The sequence below is a fragment of the Anticarsia gemmatalis genome, chromosome 7, assembly GCF_050436995.1.
Source record: "Anticarsia gemmatalis isolate Benzon Research Colony breed Stoneville strain chromosome 7, ilAntGemm2 primary, whole genome shotgun sequence".
Taxonomy (NCBI): Eukaryota; Metazoa; Arthropoda; class Insecta; order Lepidoptera; family Erebidae; genus Anticarsia; species Anticarsia gemmatalis.
In genome coordinates this window covers 10563893-10589416 of record NC_134751.1, presented here as the reverse complement: position 1 = coordinate 10589416, position 25524 = coordinate 10563893, and the positions used below count along the sequence as shown (strand labels likewise).

General features: G+C 35.9%; 3 protein-coding genes across 3 annotated transcripts; 1 reads left to right on the top strand and 2 right to left on the bottom strand.

The window, feature by feature from the left end:
* Window positions 1-517: 517 nt before the first annotated feature.
* Cubn (Cubilin) lies at window positions 518-12116 on the bottom strand. Its single transcript, XM_076116021.1, has one exon. It carries the CDS (start codon window positions 12114-12116, stop codon window positions 906-908), a length of 11211 nt encoding a protein of 3736 aa, XP_075972136.1. The 3' UTR covers window positions 518-905.
* Window positions 12117-13321: 1205 nt separating this feature from the next.
* On the top strand, window positions 13322-22805 carry Alg-2 (Apoptosis-linked gene-2). Its single transcript, XM_076116020.1, has 5 exons — window positions 13322-13762; window positions 19672-19732; window positions 20056-20162; window positions 20298-20566; window positions 20805-22805. Exons 1-5 carry the CDS (start codon window positions 13495-13497, stop codon window positions 20910-20912), a joined length of 813 nt encoding a protein of 270 aa, XP_075972135.1. The 5' UTR covers window positions 13322-13494; the 3' UTR covers window positions 20913-22805.
* On the bottom strand, window positions 22402-25061 carry wol (Dolichyl-phosphate beta-glucosyltransferase wollknaeuel). The gene is made up of 6 exons (XM_076116019.1): window positions 24840-25061; window positions 24371-24545; window positions 24036-24244; window positions 23568-23782; window positions 23160-23297; window positions 22402-23063 (listed from the first exon to the last, which is right to left on the bottom strand). The coding sequence occupies exons 1-6, from the start codon at window positions 24909-24911 to the stop codon at window positions 22865-22867; spliced, it is 1008 nt and encodes a 335-aa protein (XP_075972134.1). The 5' UTR covers window positions 24912-25061; the 3' UTR covers window positions 22402-22864.
* Window positions 25062-25524: the final 463 nt, after the last annotated feature.

The following is a 25524-nucleotide window of genomic DNA, read 5'->3' as shown; positions in this document are numbered from 1 at the left end:
TACGTGCGCCAGTCCTACTCGCACGTCTCATAGTTTTAGTTCTAGCTTTCAACATTAGGTAGTTTTCAGTATTTTTTCTTTATTAGGTAGGTACCTATCATTAAATTCCTCATCTTCCGTTTCTTTTAGTGTTTGTACTATAAATAAAATAAAATATGGTGCGTGAGGCTTACGTATAAGGTATAATGTAGTAGATACCTATGACCTACTTACTAGTTCGGTGAAACAAAAACCAAAAGTATGCAGTATTAAGTTCCGGTTTCACAACTTCTGTATAAATAAATATCAGACAGCTTATCAGTTGGAACCTCAAAGGCTGTTCCCTAAAGTTGTTCACATGCATACTTAATCCACCTTTAGTATAGACCGATAAAAGCAAAACTTTATGAACAATTAGGTACATTTTATTATCATTGCATCTTATTGTAATTTTATTGTCATCCTTCTCCTTCCGCTAAAAATAAATAAATCACGTCGAAGTAAATTAAACTCAGTAATATTGTAAAAGATTTATTATTAAGCTTATAGTAGTGACTTATTTCTAGTACAGTAATAACTTTTTTAACAATAGGTATGTCATTATATTATAGTCATTGATACACTACATACCGGCTACCGTTGAAGAGAATCTTAGGGGTTACTTAAGTATATGAGGCACATAATTTTTTTTTATATTAAAATAATTTGTTAAGGGAAATCTTTGACAGGAACAACTCCTATCTCTTTAGACTACCAAGACGATATTTGCGGTATTATCAGTGCGTCGGTCCCTAAAGTCGGATTGACCACCCCTGCTTCAGATATTGTAGTTTTAATTGACTGTGTGGAAAAATAACATGCTACATCGGTAAAAAGGTGATAACTAGAATCAGTTTTTTTGTATCTGTAATGTACGAAGTGATTGGTTAATTAGTTGCTATAAAGGTGGCAGACCAACCCTTGCCGGCATTATTAAAGGAAGTTTTGAACAAAAGTTTAAGGTAGTTGTCATTGCTCGTATAATCAGCAGGCATTTCAGAACAGTAAGTTCTTGCTACTTCTCCAGTTCTAGTAACTAGTTGTAAATAATTTTGTTCACAAATTGCTCCTAAATCAAATGCATCAAAACGTATCATTAGACGTGTACTAACTGGGGTTTCCAACTCCCATTCACATACACTGTTGTTTCTATAGGTTTTTGGATATAAGGGACTAGTGACTGCACCCACTAAGTTGTTCATTTTGCCACCACAGCCACTACCTTTATCCGTTGTGACATAACTCATATCAAATGTTATACGATTATTATCAATTTGATGGTTATGTAATAGTAAGTATCTGCTGCTCGAGAAGACAGGGTAATTACTGTTTTCGTAACTGTGCTCTATTTTAACAAGTTGTTTTGCACTAGTTTTATCTCCGTCAAATATTTCTAGATACGTGTTTTCATCAGAATAATCCGGTGTGACACTTAAGAAGTAACCAGATATTGTGTGATTTTCGGGGGCAGTAATCAAGGTGTAGCAATCTTGGACATCGCTATTTATTCCATAATAAGTTTGGACTCGACCTTGTAACTCAGTGTAATTTCTGCCACAAAATCCTACAAAAGCTATTTCTACTTCCACACCTTTGTGGACCTCGTTATCAGCCTCGGGTGAAGTGATCAAGTTTATTGATGTACTTCCATACACGAAAAAATCAATAGACTGCTTATGTCCACAGAGTTCAAACCGGCTAGGTAAGTGATTGTACAATTCATAGAAATAATAATTAGTGAAAAAATCGTCCGCGTTATTTATAATATAGTCTTTTCCTGAAGTTACATTTGAACGAGTTGGAGTACTAGATATAATTAGTCTATCCTTGTTGCAGCGATTAGTGTCTACACCTTCGCTAACAGAAGAACGTAATTGTAAATTAATGATCGTGATGCGGATTTGATTATACGGCTCCGAACTGCTATCCAAATGATAGCTACAATGGAGACCGCGTGGGATAGCACCCGTGTCGTAACCGGGAGATTTAAATCTGTGTGGTGTACCGCTCACAGCTATGACAGACTGGCCACATACAGAAGGTTGAATACTAATGGTTGCCTCAAAACCAGAACTCTCCAATTCACCATCCGTTGATAGTCTAACGCTCATTATATTTTCAGATGTAATTAGTTGAGGCGGTAAGGTGTGACCACAGTAAGTACCTATAACCAAGCTATTAGGGTTTAAGCCATCTACAACTTCAACGAGGTCACAGTCACACTTACTAACTCCTATGGCAGTTTGATTTAAGTTTTCACATGGCGATATGTGGAATGATTTAAAAGTTATTTTTATCACAGTATTTTCAGGGGAAGCTATCGACCAATGACAATCTAAGAAATTCTGGTATACTACATTACCCGCTGGGGGATATCGTAAGTCATAAGAGGAACCAGCTGTTAAGTTAATACGTCCTCCGCAGCCCGATGCTTCAGAATAGCTAAAGTAAACTGCTGCTTTAAAACCTCTAAAGTTTACGCTTGAATCTGATACAAATTGTAGCACCATAGAGGTTCCCGTGCTTCTCAATACTGTGGTGGAGTTAACAAAACCACACATTAACGCTAAACGTTTATCATTGTTGATTTCTGATCCATCGTATAAAGCTACGTAATCATTATAACATTCAGGGTGACTTTCTATTTCAATACCTAAAAATTTTACCACGGCTATTTTGTTTGGTGGTGCTTGTATAACCCAAGTGCAATTCATATTTGCGCCGTAATTTTCATTATCATCAAAGGTAGGAGTAATTACTGTGGTATCGTTAATTTTACCCCCACATGCGAATATCGAGTAGGCTATTTTAAAACCTTTTCTTTGTAAATACCGGTCTGTTTTGAAATCAAGAGTAACGCTGTCGAAGCTTCGTAATGTAGGGGGAAGCTTATTTCCACAGAATACTTCATAAAAGTGATCATAACTACCAGAAGCTGTTATGGTCAAATTATCCGAAAGACAATCAGGAAGGAAGCCTTCTAGTTCAAATTCCAGGAACCTAATGATTATTTTTTGTTCGTTTGGAACCGTCAACTGATAAGAACAATGCATATTCGGCTTGTATGTATAAGGATAACCAGGGCTATACAATATTTGTTCCTTTAAGGTCGGTGTAAGATTACCTCCACAGATAGGATTCCATTGAGCCTGAAACCCGTCGAGCTCAATTTCCGCATCCGTACGAAAAACTACCTTCATCCGATTGTATGTAGAATCGTGAGCAAGAGGTCGATTACGTCCACACACTCTCGCCATTTCTACGTATGCATCATCTATCCAGTCATAAATGATAACAACGTCTTTTGTGCAATTAACTACATCTTCAACAAGAAAGCGACCAACAAATTGTAAAGATACTCTATAGCCTAGATCTGCTTCTATTTCCCATGCACACTCTTGGTTAGCAATATATGGTTTAGGATAATTTGGAGTTCGAAATACATTTTGATAAGATGCAAGATATCCGCCACATTGGTTCAAGACAGTTTCAGCTGTAAGCCTTAAATTATTATTAGGTTTAACATTAGAGTGATACTGAATGTATATATAAGAGTAGTGGGTTATCAGTGGATTTTCCATTCGTTGATCTTTACAATAATGTCCGATTTCGGGAGTGTTTTGTCGTAGCCCCTGTGTTATACTTATAAATTCATTGTCACAATCCAATTGAAAAGATCCTTCCATTGTAATTTTAATTCTGTTGTTAACTCTGAGAATCCAAGCGCAGTCTAAAGTGTCATTGTAAGCGCTAGGTACGTTTAAAATGTTAACGGGATTTTCCCCCACGTGTACAACACCACCACATGGTTCAGATTTCCAATTCAGTTGGAAGTACAAAGATTTAGTTTCGCTTTTTGACGCAGTTATATCTAAAATGGATGACGGTATTCTATATGAAACAGAAGTGTGTCCGCAAATATTTCGTTTAAAGAAAAGGTTGTCGTCATTTACTGGGGATTTAAGTGTCATTTGTGGATTAAAGCCCCGGCATCTTGTCTCCGTTTCCGATGAGTTGACAACGGCCGTTATGTATATGGAATTGAAGGTGAGATTATTAAATACATTATTGCTAGGAACTTGATTATTATAGTGCCATTCACACAGGTAAGCTCGCTGAAGGTTAGGAGACACAAGCTCTTGAGTGGTGCCACTTAAACTGCCGCCACACAATGCTTCTTCGTCAGTAGTGAATTTAGCTTTAAAGCGATGAGATGTGGCCGTACGATTTAGCCATACATAAACGGCTAGTTTATTTCCTACAGAGCGATAAACCTGAGAAGCTATAGTCTGGTTGTCTGTAGGGGGTAATGATTTAATAACCGACCGAAATCCGAGGTCATTGAACATAGTTATTTTCTGCTTAGATTGATCGGTGTCAATCAATTCTAGACGTACACTTCGAGATTTATCTGGTACTTCGATTCGCCAGAAACAGTACCTTATTGTAGTTTCTTGAGGATAGCTTGGTGTGCTAAGATATCCTTCAGACGCAGTAATACTGCCACCACACATGGGTCGCGAAGAATTGTATGCAATTCGAAATCCTCTATTTTCAGATATTTGATCCCATTCATCAGGTTTACCTATCGTTAGTTTTATTGTAACGTTATTGGTTAATGTTTCAATTGCTGACATATCAGACTCGTCATCACGATTACAGATCGTTTTTAATATAACAATGGTATTGTTAACTGGAATAGTTTCTTCGATTGTGACTTTTATACCACAGTCAGCTTGAGATTGTGGCAGGCTTATGTCTTGCGCTTTGATAGAAAACACGTGCCTTGGCGGTCCTATTATACGCCATTCGCAAGTTGTTCCAGCCGGAAAAACTTGCATTTGGGGATATCCGGGTGATTTCAGTTCTCCTGAACTGGCAATAATAGTTCCACCGCAAATGTCAATCGAAACATTTGCTTTAAAGCCATTTCTCGGCTCTGCTAATTGAGTTGAATATTTGATGTATATAGTATTTCCAGTACTTTTAATGGTTCCTGGCTTTTCACCACAAAACCTTTGTCCTATTCGTGGTGCCAAATTTGACGATCCATCACGAATTTCAACCACTTCACCAACGCAATCATCTGTATTATCAAGGTCAAATCTGTCTAGAAAGTCAATTCTTATGATTTCGCCAGGTGGCCCAGAAAATATCCACACACAATCTGAATAGGGGGTCGGTGGATTTGGGTATGATGGTGAACTGATAATTTCCCATTTGTGGTCTGTGGTTAGAGTTGATGTCGATCCACATTCGTCATTTTTCTCTTGATAGTAAATTCTGAAGCTCTGATAGACAAAGGGGTATCTGTGTGTTTCACTTGTGTATCTTACAAACAGAGAATTACTTGAAGTGGCTATGTTGTCCTTCTTTTCGTGTTCATACCCACAGTACTTCCCACTTTCAAGCAATGGTGCCTCCATAGAATCACCATTACGTAAGACAACAAAATGTGCACATTTATCTTCATTTTTATTAGTTATATTAAACTGTATAAAATTTAATTGTATTGTTCTTCCGGGCCGCACCTTTATAGTCCATTCACAAATCATTTTAGTTCGTGGATCAGACGAATACACATCTAACCAAGTCGGACCAAATTCTCCAGATAAATTAGTAATGAGTCCACCGCATTTCGAACTTACACGAGCGAGAAAGCCTTTCTTTCTTATTGATGAGTCCGTTTTGAAATTAACTTTCATGTACGTTGAACCATTAGTTTCCCCTCTTAAGTCGGAAAATTCACACACCTCCTCTTTGACAGGCTTCCATTTTCCAGGAGTATCTGCAGAGTAGATTGAAATTGAATCCGCAAAACAATTATTGATTTCTTCAATTTCAAAATCAATGAAAGATAAACTTAGATGCCTTCCCATTTCGGTTCTGTACACCCATTGGCAATTTAAATAGTTTTCATATTCCTCAGGGTAGTTTGGTGATTGAAAAGTACTCGTTTGTCCCTGTAAAATTAATTCTGTCCTATTGCCACCGCAATTGATTTGGTCAGAAGATGATTCGTCGTCGCTTGAGAACTTTGTCCAACTTAAATGAAACCTGGACCCAGAGTTAGAGTCATCCATTGTTAGGACTAAGTACACTACGCTAGAAGATGTCTGTATGATCTTGCTATCACCTAAGGCTCCGTGTAATTGCTCTAAAACTGGCGCAGTGCTATCGTAACCGTCAAATATTGTCAATTTATTATAACTAACATCTCCATACGCAGGTATTTCCAAAGTATCAATTGTAAGAGCAATTTTATCTGCTCCAAAACTTATTATTCGCCAAGTAAACTCACCAGCTCCTTCATAATTCATCGGATATAAAGGAGACGCTATCATACCGTTCTCTCCTTGAATATTATTTTCATGAAAATATCCATAATGTAGCAGAAAACCCAGACCATTCGTCTTACTGTCGCTATGGAATTTTATATATATCTTTGCATCTGTAGTATAATTGGTGGGGATGACGTTGCCACAATATACACCAAACAGATTACCTCCACCGTCGTTTTCGCGCACTTCCACGTAGTCCTCATTGCAACCTTCGCTGTATTCTAAATCAAAACGTTCGAACGTTATGTAAGCTGTATTACCAGGAGATGTACTCACTATCCATTCGCAATCTGAATTAACAGGGTATGGACTGGGATATGCAGGTGAAGCAATCACCCCTTCTTCGGCGTTTAACGTACCTCCGCACGCATTAGTTACTGGTGAGTAATGAGCGGAGAATATTCCACCTATTCTATCTGTATAACTACCCAATTCTATAGTAATTGAGTTACCACGACTAACAATCATTGCCGGCACTTTGCGTCCACAATATTCTCCTATCAGTGGCGCATCTTTGTCGTTTCCATCGAGTACACGAAGATATGACGAAGGGCAATTTCTGTTTGTATTGATGTTAGCATCTTTTGGTAGTGACATATGAGTCAACGTCAATGTTATCTTCTGGTCTATTGGGGCAACCACGGTCCACACACAACTTTTATTCAAGTTGTTTATAAATTTGTCGTTAGTAATAATGCCGTCGCGTGTAGCTGATATAAGACCACCGCATGTGACGGTAAAGTTGGCTTTGAAACCTTTAGCGGTGCCTTGATCATTAGTTTTGAACTGTACAATAACGTTGTTGTATTTTGTTACGATTTGTCTTTTATTTGAATCTGGACAAATCCGATCTGTATAATTCGACCAAGGTCGGTCATTGTTATTATCATATATAAAAATAGAGTCACCGCAATAGTCAAACGTGCTTCTAGAAGAATACAAGTCAAGATCTTCAAAGCTTATTTCGATACGGTGATTTGCAGGACCTCTAATATACCAAATACAATCCAGATTGTTGTCATAGTTCTTTGGATAATTTTTAGAGTAAAAATATCCGGACATTGAAGTTATAAAGCCTCCACATTTTGAATTGGAAGAATGAAATCGCGACTCAAACCCAACATTTCGGCGTGCTGACGTTTTAATAAACCGGATAAGCATAAAATTACTATCAGATTGAATAGACACCATATGATTGTTTTGACAAATCTTGGAAAGTAAAGGAGCTTTTGTATTTTGGCCATTATATATTTCAATAGCATCAGTACTGCAATTTGGAGAGACTGTTACATAAATTTCAGTGAATGTTAAACTAATACTTTTGCCCGGTGCAGTTTCTATAAGCCATTCGCATTCCATTTCGTTTTCATAAGGTACACTTTTGTCAAGTGAGACAGTACCAAATTGTTTTTGTATGTGTCCCCCACAACCGTGACTGACCCATTCTAATCTAAAACCAGTGCGAGGTGCATAATATCCAGTTGAAAATTGAATTTGTATTGAATTACTCTTGGTGTTTATGGCACTAGGAAGAGAATATCCACAAAGCTTTTTTGCAAAATTTAGGTCCGATTTTTCTTTGATTTGCAAATAATCTGGTACACAATCACCTTCGTTTGCCACCGGATTATGTCTAAACCAACTACGTCTATATTGGTATTTGTAAATGTCAAAGTGTGTAAAAGTTACATTTATTTTATTACCCTTGGGAACTTCTACGTTCCATAAACACTTTATGTTCATTGGATAGTTATTAGGGTAATTTGGACTCTCGATCACTCCATATCTACCAGTTAAATTATTATTACATATTGTATTGTAATTGAGCACAAAACCTTTAGCGCCTATATACATGTCGGATCTAAATTTGATAAACGCCAGATTGTTGGTGGTTTCGATGCTCGTTAACTCCGATGATAAACGACAATGTCGTCCTAAAGATTGAGCATTTGTGTCGCGCCCGTCGTATATTTCAATGTAGTCGTCACGACAGTTTGAAGTTCGTTCAAGATCTAACTCCGTAAAAGAAATACGTATACGAGCACCTGCGCTTGTGACGATTCTATAGAAACATTCTGCATTTTCGTGATAATCGTCCGGGTAATTAGGCGACGTTATTGAACCGGTAGAGCTTGTAAGTGTACCTCCGCAACCATTAATCCTACCGTCCCATTCGATTTTGAAACCTCCTCCAGTTAAATAAAAATCAGAATGAAAATGCAAGTGCAAAACATTTGCTAAACTTGTAATTCGCATAGATTGAATTTTTCCACAATATTGTCCGATTATTGGCGAAGTTTCAGACCCTCCATTTCGTATTTCTAAATAATCACCGAGGTCACATTTGTTTCTTATCGGACGTTCTAAATCAAAGTTTGATATGTTGAGGGAAATCTGTTGACCGGGGGGTACTCTTATTATCCATGTGCAGTCTCTATTAGATGCGTATGGCTTCGGCCAGCCAGGCGAATAAATGTAGCCATGACTTTTGACATAATTACCACCGCAATGAGCTCTATCATCTAAAAACGTGTAAGAAACTGAAAAACCCGATTGTCTAATACTGCTATCAGATACAAACTTTAATTTCAGTCGGTTCGAGGACGTTGTTAATGAAGGAGGAGTGCGAGTTCCACAATATTTACCTAATAAAGAGTTTTCGTTGTTTTGATCTATTTCAACAATTTCTAAATAATCGCTGTCACATTTAGACATATGTTCAATTTCAAATCTATTCCATGTCAGTTTTATGTGCATTCCTTCGGGTGCTATTAATAACCATTGGCAAGTTTGATCATTTTTATAAGCGCTAGAATCTCCAGACGGATGGTTTATTAATCCGGTAGTTTCTCTATGTATACCTCCACATTCAGTATCGATGGTAGTATAATTGGCGTAAAACCCTGTACCAGACAAGCTCATGTCAGACCGGAACCGTATGTACATATAATTATGTGTCGAGGTTTGTACGGGTGGTGTATGATCCGAACCGCCACAATATCGTCCTAGTAACGTAGAATTGCCGTCTGGACCGTCTCTAATTTCAACATGATCGTATCGACAGTTGTAGTAATTGTTGTCTTCGATATCAAAATCTTGGAATGTTAATTGTATAGCTTTGCCGGGCTCTGTTCTAATAATGTATGTGCATACTTTATTCGCGGGGTAACTAAACGGATATGAAGGCGATTTAACAATACCGCTGTCTCCTAAAAGCGTTTTTTCACATATAGACTCATATGATATACGAAATCCTTCAGAAGACAAACTTCGATCAGTTTTGAATTTAAGGTAAAGTGTATTTGACGTTGAAGTGTACGTCGGTGGATATTCTGTACCACAAAATTTTCCGACGAGTCGCGAATCAGAGGATGGTCCATCGTATATTTTTAAATAGTCATATCTACACCTAAAGGCACGTTCGAGTTTAAATTGTTTGAAATCTAGTTTTATTTTTGTTTCTAAGCTTGTTTTTATTTTATACTCACACAGTAAGTTACTTAGGTAAAGACCGTTGTAAGTGGGGGAAATTATTTCACCTTTATCCGCCGTAAAATAACCGCCACAACCCGGTACGCCTTCAACAGGCGCATAAACTATTTGGAAACCATTACCGGTGCCGAACGCATCGGAATGAAAATGTATCAGTATTTCAGAGCCTGCGGACTGAATGGGGGCTGGTTGTGTCGAATTACAATACTGACTGATGAGCGGGTCTGTTATGTGTGCTCCATCGTAAATAGCTAAATAATCAAAACTACAATTACTGTGTGCTTCAATATCTAGAGCAAAGAAATGTAAGCTTATTCTTTTGCCTGGGGTTGTCGTTAAGTGCCAGTAGCAATCGCGATTGGGAGGATAAGATCCAGGCGAACCTGGCGAGCTGATATGACCGTGAACTGTGGCATCCGTTTCACCCCCGCATTTAGGCTTGACGCTAGTCCAGTGCAATGCAAACCCAGCCCTAGCTATCGTCCTGTCCGAATGGAACCAAAAATACAAGTTGTTATGGCTTGATTCAATATTACCACCTTTAGGAAAATTATTCCCGCAAAACCGCCCAATTAATTGACTAGAAGATTTGCGTCCGTCGTGAATTTGCAAGAAATCGCCTGAGCACCCAGGGGTATACTCTACATTAAATTTACTAAATGTAACATTTATAACCTTATCAGGAACAGTGTGAATGACCCAAGCACATTGAGCATCGTGACTGTAAGTAGCAGTAGTATTGGACAAAGGAAAAGCAATACTGCCTTCTTCAGCGTCTAGTATACCACCGCATGTTTTGGATCTTACCTGACATAAGGTGCCTGTGTACTGCGCTGTGCATTCACAACGGAATCCAGTGATTATATTTTCATCTTGCCTACAAATACCTCCGTTCTGGCATGGATTAACAGCACAAACATTTGTCGGTGTATCACAATTTCGGCCGCTGTATCCTCTGTAACAGATGCAGGTGTATCCAGATCGAAGAATATGACAGCGCCCATGAATACCGCAGGGGTTGTTTTCACAACTTCCCGTGGAATTACTCGTTGACACGTAGCAGCCCAATAATCCGATTCCATCACCTTCCATACCTTCGGGGCATATGCAAAGGCTTGTTTGACCAGTTGGTGATGCGTTTTCTACACATTGTGCGGACGGATGGCAACCTCCATGGTTGATATTGCAGGATCCTCTAAAGGTGCACGTCACTCCGTCACCTTGATAGCCCGGTGGACAGGGACCACATATTCGCGAACCAATCGTATTGTGGCACGTCACCATAGGGCTACAGCCTCCGTTGGTAATAGTAGTGCACTCGTCAATGTCATTACAAACGAAGCCGTCGCCTTCATAACCAGGGGGACATTGACCACATCGGAAAGATCCAGGAAAGTTTACGCATTCAACTTTGGGATTCACGGAACAACGAATACCTTGTGATGCATCACATTCATTAACATCTGTTAAGCATGCGACGCTTGTGGCATTAGATGTCCATCCTTGGTGACATATACACTTAATGCCAGCCTGAACGGGTATGCAGGTTCCATAACCACACATTTCGAAGTCACCTGCCGAACAATCTTTTTCTGTTGTAGTACAATGAAGTCCTCGCCAGTTTGGTCTGCATAAACATTCGTAGGTTCCCGGTCTATTAATGCACGTGGCTCCGTTTTGACAACCGAGATCCGTGCCAGCGAAATTTCGACATTCATTTACGTCAACGTCACAATCTTTACCTTCCCAATTGGACGGACATAGGCAGTAATATCCATCCACTAAACTAAGGCAAGTTCCACCATGTTGACAGGGATGCGATTGACATTCGTCTTTCCGCAAATTATTTAATTGAGCTTCAAGCGCCATTACTCTTCTAGTAAGTTCTTGCGTTCTTCTCCGAAGCCTGGTAATGTTCGATAACGTTGAATTAGGCATTGTGGTTGCCATATTCTCCAACCTCTGGAGTCTTTGTTTAATACCGTTGGGCCCGTTTAAATATATATCAATGTTTTCGTTTGTGGGCGGCTGATATTGCACCGCATCTTTCGGGGTGTTCGTTTTAAGAATATCAACATTTCCAATGAAAATGCTCGATTTAGGTCCATTGGGTTTTAGGTATATATTTTTATCCAGAGCTGGTTCCAGAATAAGATCGCCATCCGATGTTCTAATTTTGGGCCGGTCTTGATATATTTCACAATGAAGTTGAACTACACATTGAAGGGCTAATAAAAAGAGCCATTTTAGTATTGTTCTGGACATGGTCCATGTGGTCAAGCTGACGGTTGCTCACGGACTAATGATTTTTGCTGCGTTAATTAAGTATTATACATTTCAATTTTATCTTTAGGGGCGTAATGTGGCAGTACGCCCCTAAAGATAAAAGTTTTAATGATGTATTTTGGCCATCTGGTATTAAAGAGAAATAGATAAATGTGACATAGCATTATCACAACAAATGTTGTGTTATCCTTTGTTTGTTGCAGGGGAATCATATGATATTCGAGCATATTAAAAATAGCGACATTCATCATTTTTTCTTTTCAATATCACTACTAATAGTTACTCCTAGTTAGATAAACCTCTGGCTCTTGTTCGTTTCTATCAAATTAAATAGGTCTGTAATACTATGTTATCATGAGCTTGTCTTTCTAAAGAATTTGTTTTTTATTACGGGTACCCAGTCAGCCATGGAATGCAATCTCGCAACGTTGTAAGCGCACCCAAGGTCTAGCAATACAAAATATCTTCCCGTGAGGTTTTAACATTTTGGAGATACCTACACGTGTAGTTTTAAAAGATAAAACCGGCCAAGTGCGAGTCGAATTTGCGCATGATGGGTATTTGGTCACTTTAAAGGACAAGCTGTTGTCGTTATCAATAACGACCAAAAATTGCCTTTAATCCTTTGACCGTCACGGTCAGCTATACTTGAAAAATCAGAAAGTGTTCACGACGCTTTCGTCGGCAAATGTCAACAAAAATATAGCGTCGTAAGCAAGTTAATGTATGGGAGCTCCTTTAAATATTTATTATATTCCGGTTTTTCCGAAATACACACTAATAATACAATAGTTTAGTAACTCAAAATACATCAACACAACTATAACTACACTGGATACTTAATCAGTTAAGTATCCAGTCTAAAAAATAATAAAAATACGGTATGGTCAGCCATACCGTATTTTTTTATTTATTAGTTACAAAATAATATCTTCTGTTTGACTTTTATAACACAAAGAGCATAACATTTCCGGTATCCAAAATAGGGAGTTAAATTAAACAAGTTAAACGTCGATTCTGAAAATAAAAAAAAAATTGAGTTACAGTGTAGTGTGGCGTGTAGTCACGTACATCACGTAGTTGCTAAGATAATGTAAGATGTTAGATATAAGAAATATGTCACGTACATTGTAGCATATAAAACTTAATAAATGTAAAGACGGAGGGCATTGAGTTCGAAGTCTATCTTATGACCGGTTCGGTATTTCATTTCCCGTCCCAACACCACATGGCGACCCTGCCACTGAACGGGACTGCGTAACCCGATCGAGCTCTGCTGCGCGCCCGCTCTACCAAAGAAGAAACCAACAGGCAAACAATCGGCATGTAAGTGAAGAAGAGGATTTCGTCTACCACTATGGGAGGATCATCTTCAAAGGAAGAGGTGATCATCGCCCAAACGGCTTCTGGAGGATCAAACGGAGCGTCTGTGAGCCAGCAAATGTCACAGGTGCACACGACGTTGTTATTTATCGCCGTCTGTTTCGGAGTCGTCGTGGTAGGCCTGGGGGCGTACTTTTACAATAGAGCCACAGCAGTTGGATCCAGCAGGAGATCAATCGGAGAGAAGTTGCCCGCGCAGTACAAGCCTGAAGAAGATGCCAGTCAAAGCCAAGAAGTGATTAGTAAGTGCAGTTGCTTAAATGTTTAAGGATTTTAGTTATTATTTTTCTCTTTGTTTCTTTCATTGATTGTCGGTATACGTATTTTATAAAATTAGTTCAATGGAAATAGAGTTAACGTCAATATTCATACAAATTAAGTTATTGAGAGAGTATATAGTTAAGTTAGGCCCAACTAGAAGGCAAGGTAAAAATTTTGAGTGTAAGATTAACGAAGTGCGAGCTCTTTATAACAAATTTAAAATTGTTATTTCGAATGTAGATAAATTTTCCGAAGAACTAACGCAATTGATACATAAAATAGAAGATATCTATCAGAACACAATTAAATTTGAACATAGAAGTACATTAGACGCCAAAATGGAGTCCGAGAACTTCTCCTTGAAAACTGCGGTTAGCCTACTCCCAAAAATGAATGGAGATGAACAAATGACCCAAGACTTAATAGATGCTATTGAATTATATAGTTCCATGCTGAAAGATAGCGATAGGGTACTTTTGATTAAGTTTGTTCTGAGCACTAGGTTATCAGCCGCAGCTAAAATGCGTTTGTGTTCAAATTACGTATCGGTTGAGAGTCTTTTGTCTGATATGAAGAAACATTTGTTAACTGTGAAGTCCGACGTAGCGATTCAAGCGAAACTCGCTCGTGTTAGGCAGTGCGATAGGTCAATTTCCAGTTACGGTGCCGAAATTGAAAAATTAATGACTGATTTGACGATTTCTCAAGCAGGGGAGAATCAAGATGCATACAAAATACTACATCCCTTGAACGAGAAATATGCTATTAAAAAATTCGCAGATGGTCTTCGCGATCACCGATTAGGTACAATTATTACGGCTCGGAATTTAACATCGTTGAAAGACGCGATTAGGGTAGCGGAAGACGAAAGGTGTACGTTAGTAGGACAAATTAACACATTCCAACGTCAATTCAAATCTAAACCATGTTTTGGTAAAAGCGGAAGTCGTGGATATCCACACGTTTCGCATAAGATACGGGATAATTTTGTCCAAAGAACGCGATCGCCAGCGCGCACGTTCCATAGGCAAGATAATAAGCACGTAGGGTTTTATAATAACAATACGCGCGGTCGTGATGTAAGACATAATAATTATCGCGGCCGGCTTAGTCAGCAAAACCGACGGCATATAGCATGCATTGAGCAAATGGGGCATACGTCAGGTGAAAATAATTCAATGTCAAGTGCACAATGCGGCAATGCCGAACATGTAAGTGCAGGTCAGTTTTTTCGTGTCTAAGCATATTTTAGCTTGTAATAGTATAAATTGGGTTAATTTTTTAGTAAATAATGTAGATACGGAATGGTTAGTCGACACGGGTGCGTCGATATCAGCTATTAAAAATGATTTCTTACAGTTAAATTCTTTATGTCATAAGATAATTAAGGAAAAAATGGTAATTAATGGTGTAGGAGGTAGTTTACAGGCATTAGGTTATATTTACTTACAGTTAAGGTACAAACAGTAATTTACACATAAATTTCATGTTTTTGCCACTTTGCCATGCAAATCTGTAGGTTTATTAGGTCAGGATTTTTTGCAAAAGTATAAAGGTGTTATAGATTTTTCGGAGAACGAGTTGTCTCTCAAAGAATGTACTGGAAGTACTATTTCAATGCCACTTAAGTATTATGATTATTCTTTAACTATTTCTCCGCGATGCGAGATGGTAAAATATTTTCCGGTCAACAGAACCGAGGAGTGTGTAGTGATGAGGAAAGAGTTATGCAAAGGCGTGTTTTTAGCTAGTGTAATTGCCAAACCTAGAGATGGGGTTATACCCGTTAAAATAATGAATACAACTTCCGAAGAAGTTGTCTGTTCTATGTCGAATATAGAGGTGCATCCTTTAAGCGATTATGACTATTGTTTCTTTAGTGAGCCAGAAATAGATGTAGAACGCGTTAAGGAAGTATTTTCTTTGCTTAAATTAGATTATTTAAACCCCGAGGAACGGTTGTCGATTGAGCAAATATGTGCAAAATATTCTGATATTTTTCATTTACCCGGGGACAAATTGACTGTCACAAATATATATAACCAGTCAATTAGATTGAAGGAGAATTGCACACCGGTTTACAGGAAGCAGTATAGGATACCCTATGCACAGAAAAGAGAGGTTGATAGGCAGATTCAGGAAATGTTAAATAATAATATCATTGAGGAAACGGTTAGTGAATGGTCTAGTCCTGTTTTAATTGTTCCGAAGAAGGCAGGGAAAAACGGTGAGAAAAAATGGCGGGTAGTAGTAGACTATAGGCAGTTGAATGAAAAGATTCAAGATGATAAGTTTCCATTGCCCAATATTAACGAAATTTTGGACTCGTTGTCAGGGGCTATGCTGTTTAGTCATTGCGACCTATCACAATCGTACTATCAATGTACACTTCAGGAAAGCAGTAGAAAGTGTACAGCGTTCACTACAGACAAGGGACAGTACCAAATGTGTAGATTACCGATGGGACTGAAGATAAGCCCGAGTTCTTTTAGTCGAATGATGACCATAGCCATGTCAGGACTGAATTATGATAAATGCTTGATATATTTGGATGATTTGATTATATTTGGCCGAAATTTGGATATGCATAACCGTAACCTAATTTCTGTATTTTCGCGTTTAAGAAAAGTAAACCTTAAGTTAAACCCATCTAAATGCGAATTTCTAAAGAGGCAGATACTTTACTTGGGGCATGTTATTTCGTCAGAAGGTATTTTACCGGATCCAGAGAAAGTAGCAGTTATGAAAAATTATCCGCGTCCATGTACGGGTGACGAATTAAAGCGTTACGTGGCGTTTGCTAATTACTATAGGAAATTCATACCCAACTTTGCGGGTATTGTTATTCCAATGAATAAATTATGCAGGAGAAATGTTGTGTTCGATTGGAACGATGTATGCGAAAAGTCATTTTTATTACTCAAAGAGGCGTTAATGAACCCACCAGTTTTAGATTTTCCAGATTTTTCGGATAACAACACTTTTACTTTACAAACTGATAGTTCAGGGTATGCAATAGGTAGTGTTTTGTGTAATAGTAACGGAAAACCTATAGCATATGCTAGTAGATCTTTAGGGAAAAGCGAATTAAATTATCCGATAATAGAGAAGGAGTTATTAGCTATAGTTTGGTCAATTAAGTACTTCAGACCATATTTATACGGTAGGAAATTCGTTGTAAAAACGGATCATCGCCCACTTTTATACTTGTTTAGTATGACAGATCCATCGAGTAGGTTAACTAAATTTCGTCTTAGCTTAGAAGAGTACGACTTTGAGGTAGAATATGTGAGGGGGAAGGAAAATGTGTTGGCAGATGCATTATCTAGGATTGTCATTTCTAGTAATGATTTAAAAACAATGCGAGAAAAGACTATAAATGTGATGACTAGAGCTCAATATAAGAGTGTACAAACCCCGGATATTCGTGATAAAGATTCTGCGATTGTTAGGACTGATCACCCTAGGATTGTAGAAGTTCTTAAGAAACAAGGACATGACACTGAACTAGTTCAAATTTGTTCGAAGACGTGGGAAAAATTGTTACGTAGCAAGGATTGTACAAAAATATTTTCTAAGTCGCGCAATGTATTAATGTATGTGCCAGAAAACTCGAGTATTTATATAAACTATGAATCTTTATCGGTTTCATCGCGAGACGAGTTATCGAAAGACATAGTTAGTTTTTGTATAGAGAAAGGCCTAAAAGAAGTGTTTATTTTGAAATATTGTTATAATATGCAACTTATAAAAGAATTGGCACAGTATATAGAGGAGAATAATGATTCAATTTGTGGAGATTTTAAAGTTTGTGTAGTAGCGAATGTACGCAAGATAGAAGGAAGGGATGAAAAAAAGATTATATTGAATGATTTCCATATTTTGCCCACAAGTGGTCATGCAGGAATACGTAGGATGGTGAATAATATAAAAAAGTATTACTATTGGCCATCTATTGAGAAGGATGTGACTGAATACGTTCGTAAATGTGATAAGTGTCAGACGCAAAAGTATTACAAAAATACGAAAGAACCGATGACAATAACATCTACTGCATCTTCGTCCTTTGAAAAGATTTATTTAGATTTGGTAGGACCGTTTGATAAAGATGACAATGGAAATGTTTACATATTGACTTTGCAATGTGAGCTTACCAAGTTTGTAGAGGCTTATCCTTTAAAAAACAAGTCTGCAAATGAGGTAGCAAGAGCGTTAGCAGAAAATTTTATTTTAAGGTACGGAATACCTAAAGCAATAGCGACAGATAGGGGTACCGAATTTATTTCTAGAGTAATGGTAGAATTATGTGATATTTTAGGCATCACTAAATTACAATCTACGGCATATCATCATGAAAGTATTGGTTCATTGGAAAATGTCCATAAAACTTTAGGCGCTTACTTAAGAATTCAAACTAACAACAGTACATCTTCATGGAGTGCTTGGTTACCATTCTGGTGTTTCTCATACAACACAACAGTTAATACCATAACTAAGTATACACCGTATGAGCTAGTTTTTGGAAAATTATGTAAATTGCCAAGTAATTTGCAAGGTGGAAGTATAGAACCTTTATATAATTTTGATAACTACCCTTTACAATTTAAATACAGGTTACAAAGAGCTCAAGCTGATGCTAAAAATAATTTGATAGCTAGTAAGATATCTAGAAAATACTGTTATGATAAGAATATAAATCCTATTGTTTATAAGAAAGGTGATCTCATATTGGTAAGGAACGGAACGGGCAGTAAGTTAGATTGTATATATGATGGCCCTTTCGAAGTTATTAGTGATGAGTCACCAAATGTTAGAGTTAAGTTAAAAAATAAAATTGATTTAGTACATAAGAATAGAACTAAGCTGTACTACAAGTAAAAAAAAAAAAAAAAAAAAAATATCTATATTTTATTTTGTTTTTTTTTTTTCTCTAAGGGTGGTGGTGTAGTGTGGCGTGTAGTCACGTACATCACGTAGTTGCTAAGATAATGTAAGATGTTAGATATAAGAAATATGTCACGTACATTGTAGCATATAAAACTTAATAAATGTAAAGACGGAGGGCATTGAGTTCGAAGTCTATCTTATGACCGGTTCGGTATTTCATTTCCCGTCCCAACACCACAACAGCACTATTACATTGTGCGTAATGTGAATATTTCAACTTCCTTAATAGGTACCTACCTACCACCGTTAATGCGACAGACAGCGAAGTCTTAGTTAACGTCAAAGTAAATAGAGTCCCGTATTTACCCTTCGAGTATGTTATCCTTAAAAAATAAATAATTAAATTAAATAATAATTTATACACCTCATTTTACGATAGTTAGGAACACGGAATAAGTAACACTAGTTGTTCTCTGGGTAGGAATAGGAATAGTGACGATCCAGTCAGTTTCAGGCGTACAGGACATTCATGCTTACAGGGTTAGTATGCCTGCATGACTGTCTACTAACTGGTCACACTGAACAAATGTCATGTGTCAGTTATTACGACCGTTGACGTCATATCATTGTTTGACAAGTAGATTTGCCTGTTTCTACTTTCGACTGCTTAAGTTTCTTCATAAAATTCCAGAATTCCAGTTTTGGTTTAATATTGGTGGTAATTCATTCAGACCTATCCGATAACTCAAGTAAGTGGGAATATATTATGCTGCATAAATCTCGTGTATTTACATTTATTAACATCGTTCCTTCAATAAGTAGGTACTTACTCGGTATTTTCCTCTAAGTGTTTCAATTTTTTATTTTACATGATGAAATACGCATTGAATAAGTGACATGGTCAATATTATCCTACATATTATTATTTGTCATCATTTATATGAATTAAATTGGTGTGTATACAAATTCTTCTAATATTTAATTATTTGTTTTTTTTTTGTAGCAGTAATGGCCTTCCAATCGCCCATGCCTAGCAGGGAGTTCTTATGGGATGTGTTTCGAAGGTAATCTTTGAGTTGATAATACATTTAACTTGATTATGAGTAATACTTGGGTATTTTGTAAATGAACAATGACTCATACTTAACAAAACCAGCAACCTGTTGATGTTATTTTTTTATATGTTGAATCATTTTACTAACTGTTAAATAAATCTGAGTTTATATAGATACTTTTTGTGTGTCTACAGTACAGTAACTGTTTTGTGCATCTGTAATCTATATAATAATACTTAAGATATTGTAAAATGACACTCTTACCTGTTTTCTTAATAATCAGAAAATTCTCAGCATAATTTAATGAAAATAATTGGCCAAATTATTTTCAGGGTTGACAAAGACCGCAGCGGTTACATTTCAGCAGATGAGTTACAGCAAGCTCTGTCTAATGGTACATGGAATCCTTTTAATCCTGAAACTGTCCGTCTTATGATAGGTAAGAAAATATTTGCTTTGCTTTTGATTTGTAGATCTGATGGGTATGGTATAAAACATAGGTACATACCTTTTTGAGTCTAATTTGTTTGTGTTGAAATAGTGGAACCCTAAGATAATATAAAATATTTTCCAGGAATGTTTGACAAGCAAAATAGAGGTGTAATATCATTTGAAGATTTTGGAGCATTATGGAAGTATGTGACAGACTGGCAAAACTGTTTCCGATCCTTTGACAGTGATAACTCTGGAAACATTGACAAACAAGAACTGAAAAATGCCCTAACAGCTTTCGGGTACCGGCTATCAGATGAAGTTGTCAATATTATGGTCCAAAAGTTTGACAGATATGGGCGTGGAACCATATTATTTGATGACTTTATTCAGTGTTGCATTACTCTATATGTAAGTATTCACAAAATTATAGAACAACTACCAACTGCCATACCATAATACTTACTTGATTTAAATACTGGATTAAATAAATTAATATGTTTGGGACAAGTAGGTAATTCTAAGATTCCAGTCAGCTTTTTTAAAATTTTAAAGTTAAATATATAGTGAACCAGTAATATTTATTGTTTAAAGTATGTAATATTATTTAATCTAATAATATGATATATTGATTAACATCTCATTTCAGACTCTGACATCTGCATTCCGTCAGTACGACACAGACCAAGATGGTGTTATTACTATACATTATGAACAATTTCTCAAGATGGTTTTTGGATTGAAGGTAAAAGTATAAACCTTTTTCAACTGAAATTATTCTGTGTGCTTGAAGATCAATCTAAAATTTTAAGGTTATACTAAAGATCTAAATGTTTTTGTGTTAAGGCTTGTCAAAATGTAAGTGTTGGGAAACAAAACACTCAATGCTAGCTTTTTTCTAAATTTATACAAGCCTGTTGTACCCAGAACTGCTGGTAATCATAATTAATTTAAGTAATTAACTTAGTAAATAAGAAAAAAAAAGAAATGTGTTATGATTGTTTTAAAAACACTTAAATTTTATGTGGTGTATGAAAAGACAAGTGTGCTGATGTTATTCATGAAACATTTAATTTAAACTTTATTTAGTACATGCATAATAATTATATATCGCTTGCAGTCTTCCATGTTATTCTTTATTTAGGTCTGAATATTGCACACACACAGTATCAAAAACCTTGTTAATTTTTATGGAAAGTATTGCGTTATGTAATGAATATATTAAAACTTATATCAGACATAATTAAAAACAAGTTTGGGTAAAACAATAATATTAAAAGTGGATTTGACAAATTGCCTTGATTTTTTATATATTTAATAGCTATGAGAATGTAATACCTGCAAAGTATCCATAAAGTAGTTAAAGTTTCAATGTATTAACAGCAACATTTTTTTTTCGTTCAGTGTTGGCCGTAAACACCGCTGTATCAAGTTCCTGGGAATATGCTATATTCTACTCAAGTCATTCCCACCAAACAAATCAAAAATATAAATAAGTCAAGGTAATTATGTGAAATCTGGGATAGAATTCTTGTTTTATCATAGCAGTAGTTTCTGGCATGTGTTCTGTTATAACAGTAGTAGGATACTAAATTTTCGATCTCTGGCTCTCAATGTGAGCTAAATCTTGCTGTCAAAAATTTGTTGCCTATTTATATGGATCTGTTTAGTGTGTCCCACCTTAAAATATGATGTTTTGATTGTGTTATTGTATAGGGCGAAGTAGAAGGACTTTATGAATGCGTAATATCAGAATGCGTAGAACATAATAATATCTCATGCATCTAGTTCTTCTGCATCAGTCCTTTTATCCTTTATTTTATAATTACATAAAATCCTCACACATATTATTTTGGTGGAAAGTTTGGTATCCTAAACCCAAGTACTCAAAAAGTAAAGTCCAAGGGTTTATTATCTGAATGTACTGTTTCTGTGATAGATTAACCTTCATCAATTGTATTTCGAAAAAAGGAAATAGAAAATATTTTTATAAGTATTTAAATAGAATTTTGTATCTTACGTCACTCATAATAATTATGATATGATACATTTGCACGAATTATTATTCCTTATCGACATCCTGTAGCATTTTTATAGTACACTACATATAGCAATTGACGCTCAAATTAAATAACGTTTTAGCAAAATATTTGTAATCCTTGTAGCATGGCCAAATTTTTAACATGTTGCTCAAAATATCTGGTTAAATAAAATTCTACAGGAAAATGTTTCTAAAAATGCTGAAATTCAGTTGATATGGTTTTATTACTTAAAAAGTTACAGTAGCTTTCTGTATGTATAATAGATTTATTCATATTTCATGTTATATATTAGTCTATAAGAAAATGTAGCATTTTACAAAAATATTACTATTAAGCATTATTTATTTTAATGATTATATGTACTGCATATGAATAAATAACAAAGTTATTTATTACAATAGAAACTTGTGCTATCAGGCAAGCTTAAAGTTAAATTACATCTTAATGTTTTCTTAGTGCTACATTACTGTTTGTAATGACTGTTCGTTTTTATTACTCCTTAATCTTTATATGCCTGTAAGCTTAACGAAATATAAATTATAAAACAATATTTTCACCATTTTCTGTAAAGATATAAGAAAACTTTTAATAAATGTTTATAACAGAAAGTGTTTTTTTTTAGTCCTATAGTAAATTAGTGGAGTTGTCAATAACTAAAATGTTGGTCTCACTCAGCTTTCAGACTTCTTATCTTCCAAGCTCCAATAGTATATTTTAGCCATATGAGGCCCAAATCACAGCCCATTTGTATCCATGACAGCACTGGAGTTACTTTAGAACCCTCAATCTCAGTCCATCTAACTGGAATCTCAGTAATTGGAATGTCTAGTTTTTGTGCAATAAATAATAGTTCAACATCAAATGCCCTGTAACAAAAACATATATTATTTCAATCACTGTTGGCAGAATACATTAATGAATTGTATTACAATATTTAAAAGTCAAATTACGATATGAATTACCATCTGTTCACATGAAGACTTCGAAAGCAAACACGAGCCGTGTCCCGTGTGAATAACTTGAAACCACACTGTGTATCCTTGATACCTTTGACTGTAAACAGCCATACCAGAAAATGGAATCCATACATAAGTATATTTCTGGAAAGAAACTCAATTTAAATAAATCTACACATAACTATAGTATTACAAGCTGTAGTATCACAGTTAATGACATATAATAAATGCAAACAGCTCTTGTTATTAGTCATTTTTAATTTTACTGTGCTGGAATTTAGATGTTTCTGGTATAAAATGTTCTTCCCACATACTACTATATTGATCACTCTAAGTACCATTAAAATTGGTTAATCTGTTCCGAAAATAATGAGTGTGTAGTTAAAACATCGAAAGAAATTTGAGAATTCTTACCTAAAGACACTACGTGTCGCCAATGACTCTTTTTCAAGATGTGCCCTAGAGCCAATCACAATGGCTTTACTATTGCTTGCATCACTAGGTTTTGAAAAATAGTCAATTTTTATCTTGTCCTTCAGTGCAACTTCTAGTTTATTTATATCCTCAAACTTCGATGCTCCATCTGCATCAGCAAACAGTATGACAGCACCTCTACAGCTTTCAACACCCTAGAAACATTTTAAAGTTAACCACAAATCATTGAACTATTCGTTCAAAAGGGTGTTGAACCTTGCGAGAAGTCATCAAAGTATGATATCTGATAAATTACTGTAACATCTAAACAGAGTAATTAAATGCTTATATTTAAATTAACTAATAATTGGTAATTTCTGTTGGTAAAATGTATGGTGTCACAAACCAAAATATAGGAGGAACTTCAATTGAGTAATGAAATAGTTTTAAGATATAAGCAGTACCCACCAGTCGCACAGCACCACCTTTTCCTCTATTCTTGATAAGTTCAAGGCACCTCACTTTGTCAGTACCATATCTATCAGAGTATGACTCTGCTACCTTTACAGTCTTATCCTTACTACCATCACTTACAACAATTATCTCATATTTGTATGACTGCTGCTCTTTCACTCTGGCCTCTAAGAATTCTATAGCCTCATCCAGCATTGGTGGTACTAAACAAAAGAACATCCCAGTTTTAAATTATGACAGATTGTTGAACATAAATTGCCATTATCATTAGTTTAATCAAATTATTGAATACAAACTAACTAGTGAAAATATATGTATGATTGTCTTACATCTTTCTTCTTCATTATAAGCAGGGACAATTACACTCAAATTGACAGTTTGCACTTCATCTATATTAGGAAACCTGAGTTTACTATTTGTTTTTCCATCCTTATAAGTAGTTTCTTCTTGAAATCTCTCCACAATGGGATACGGCTTTGTTATTACATAAAGTGTAATGGATATCTACAAGAATAAAAATAATTATTTTCTATTACCAGGGTCGTCAGTTAATGAAGGCAATGATATGATGTTTCATTCTCTAAGTACTATTGGTGATAACAAAGTTTGTTTAGATTTTTGCCAACAAGGCACCAATGTGTAGTGAAATGCTAAAAGGGACACTCAACAATGACCAATTCACATAAAACATATTAACAGATTCAGAACGCGGACACGAATAGTTTAAAACGAATTGCTAAAATAACTTTAGAATATCGACTTAAACACGAAACAATAAATTTAAACACTTGTACTTGCCAGTAAAAGAAAGGTTATGGCGGCACCAACGCCGTATAACAAAAGAGACCATAAAACTAAAAGGAATTCCATATTGATTTTAAAAGAACACGTTGTTATGTTGAATACTCATTACTGAGATATTTTGTCGTGTTTTGCTTTCATTACTTGTAACAACACAATTCGTCGATCAATCAAACAGATCAAACTTTTTATAACTACAGTCGACGTAACGTCAAACTTAGAGTAGTGATGTACCTAAGTAGCGAATAAAAGAGTAGCAGTTTTTAAATCGAATTTACCTATTCGATTTTTCGAATGAAGATTTTAAATTAATGATGACGTAAAGAGAAAATAAGAACAATAATTATAATTATAACGAATACTATTATTTTTTACTTAAAAATCAATATTAACGTGTAAAATAAAAAATAAAATCAATTGTTTTATTGCTTGCGTAGTATTTAATAATTAGAAAAGGTCTCGTCAAGTCTCGGGTGTTATGGCTAAAACTAGGATCGTTATGAAGCAATACAAAGCAAAAACGATTAACTCATTTCATTTGATATTATTTTATACATAACTAGCTGACCCGCGCAACTTCGCTTGCGTCACCTAAGAGAATGGGTCAAAATTTTCCCCGTTCTTGTATCATTTTTCGTTGCTACTCCGCTCCTAATGACCGTAGCGTGATGTTATATAGCCT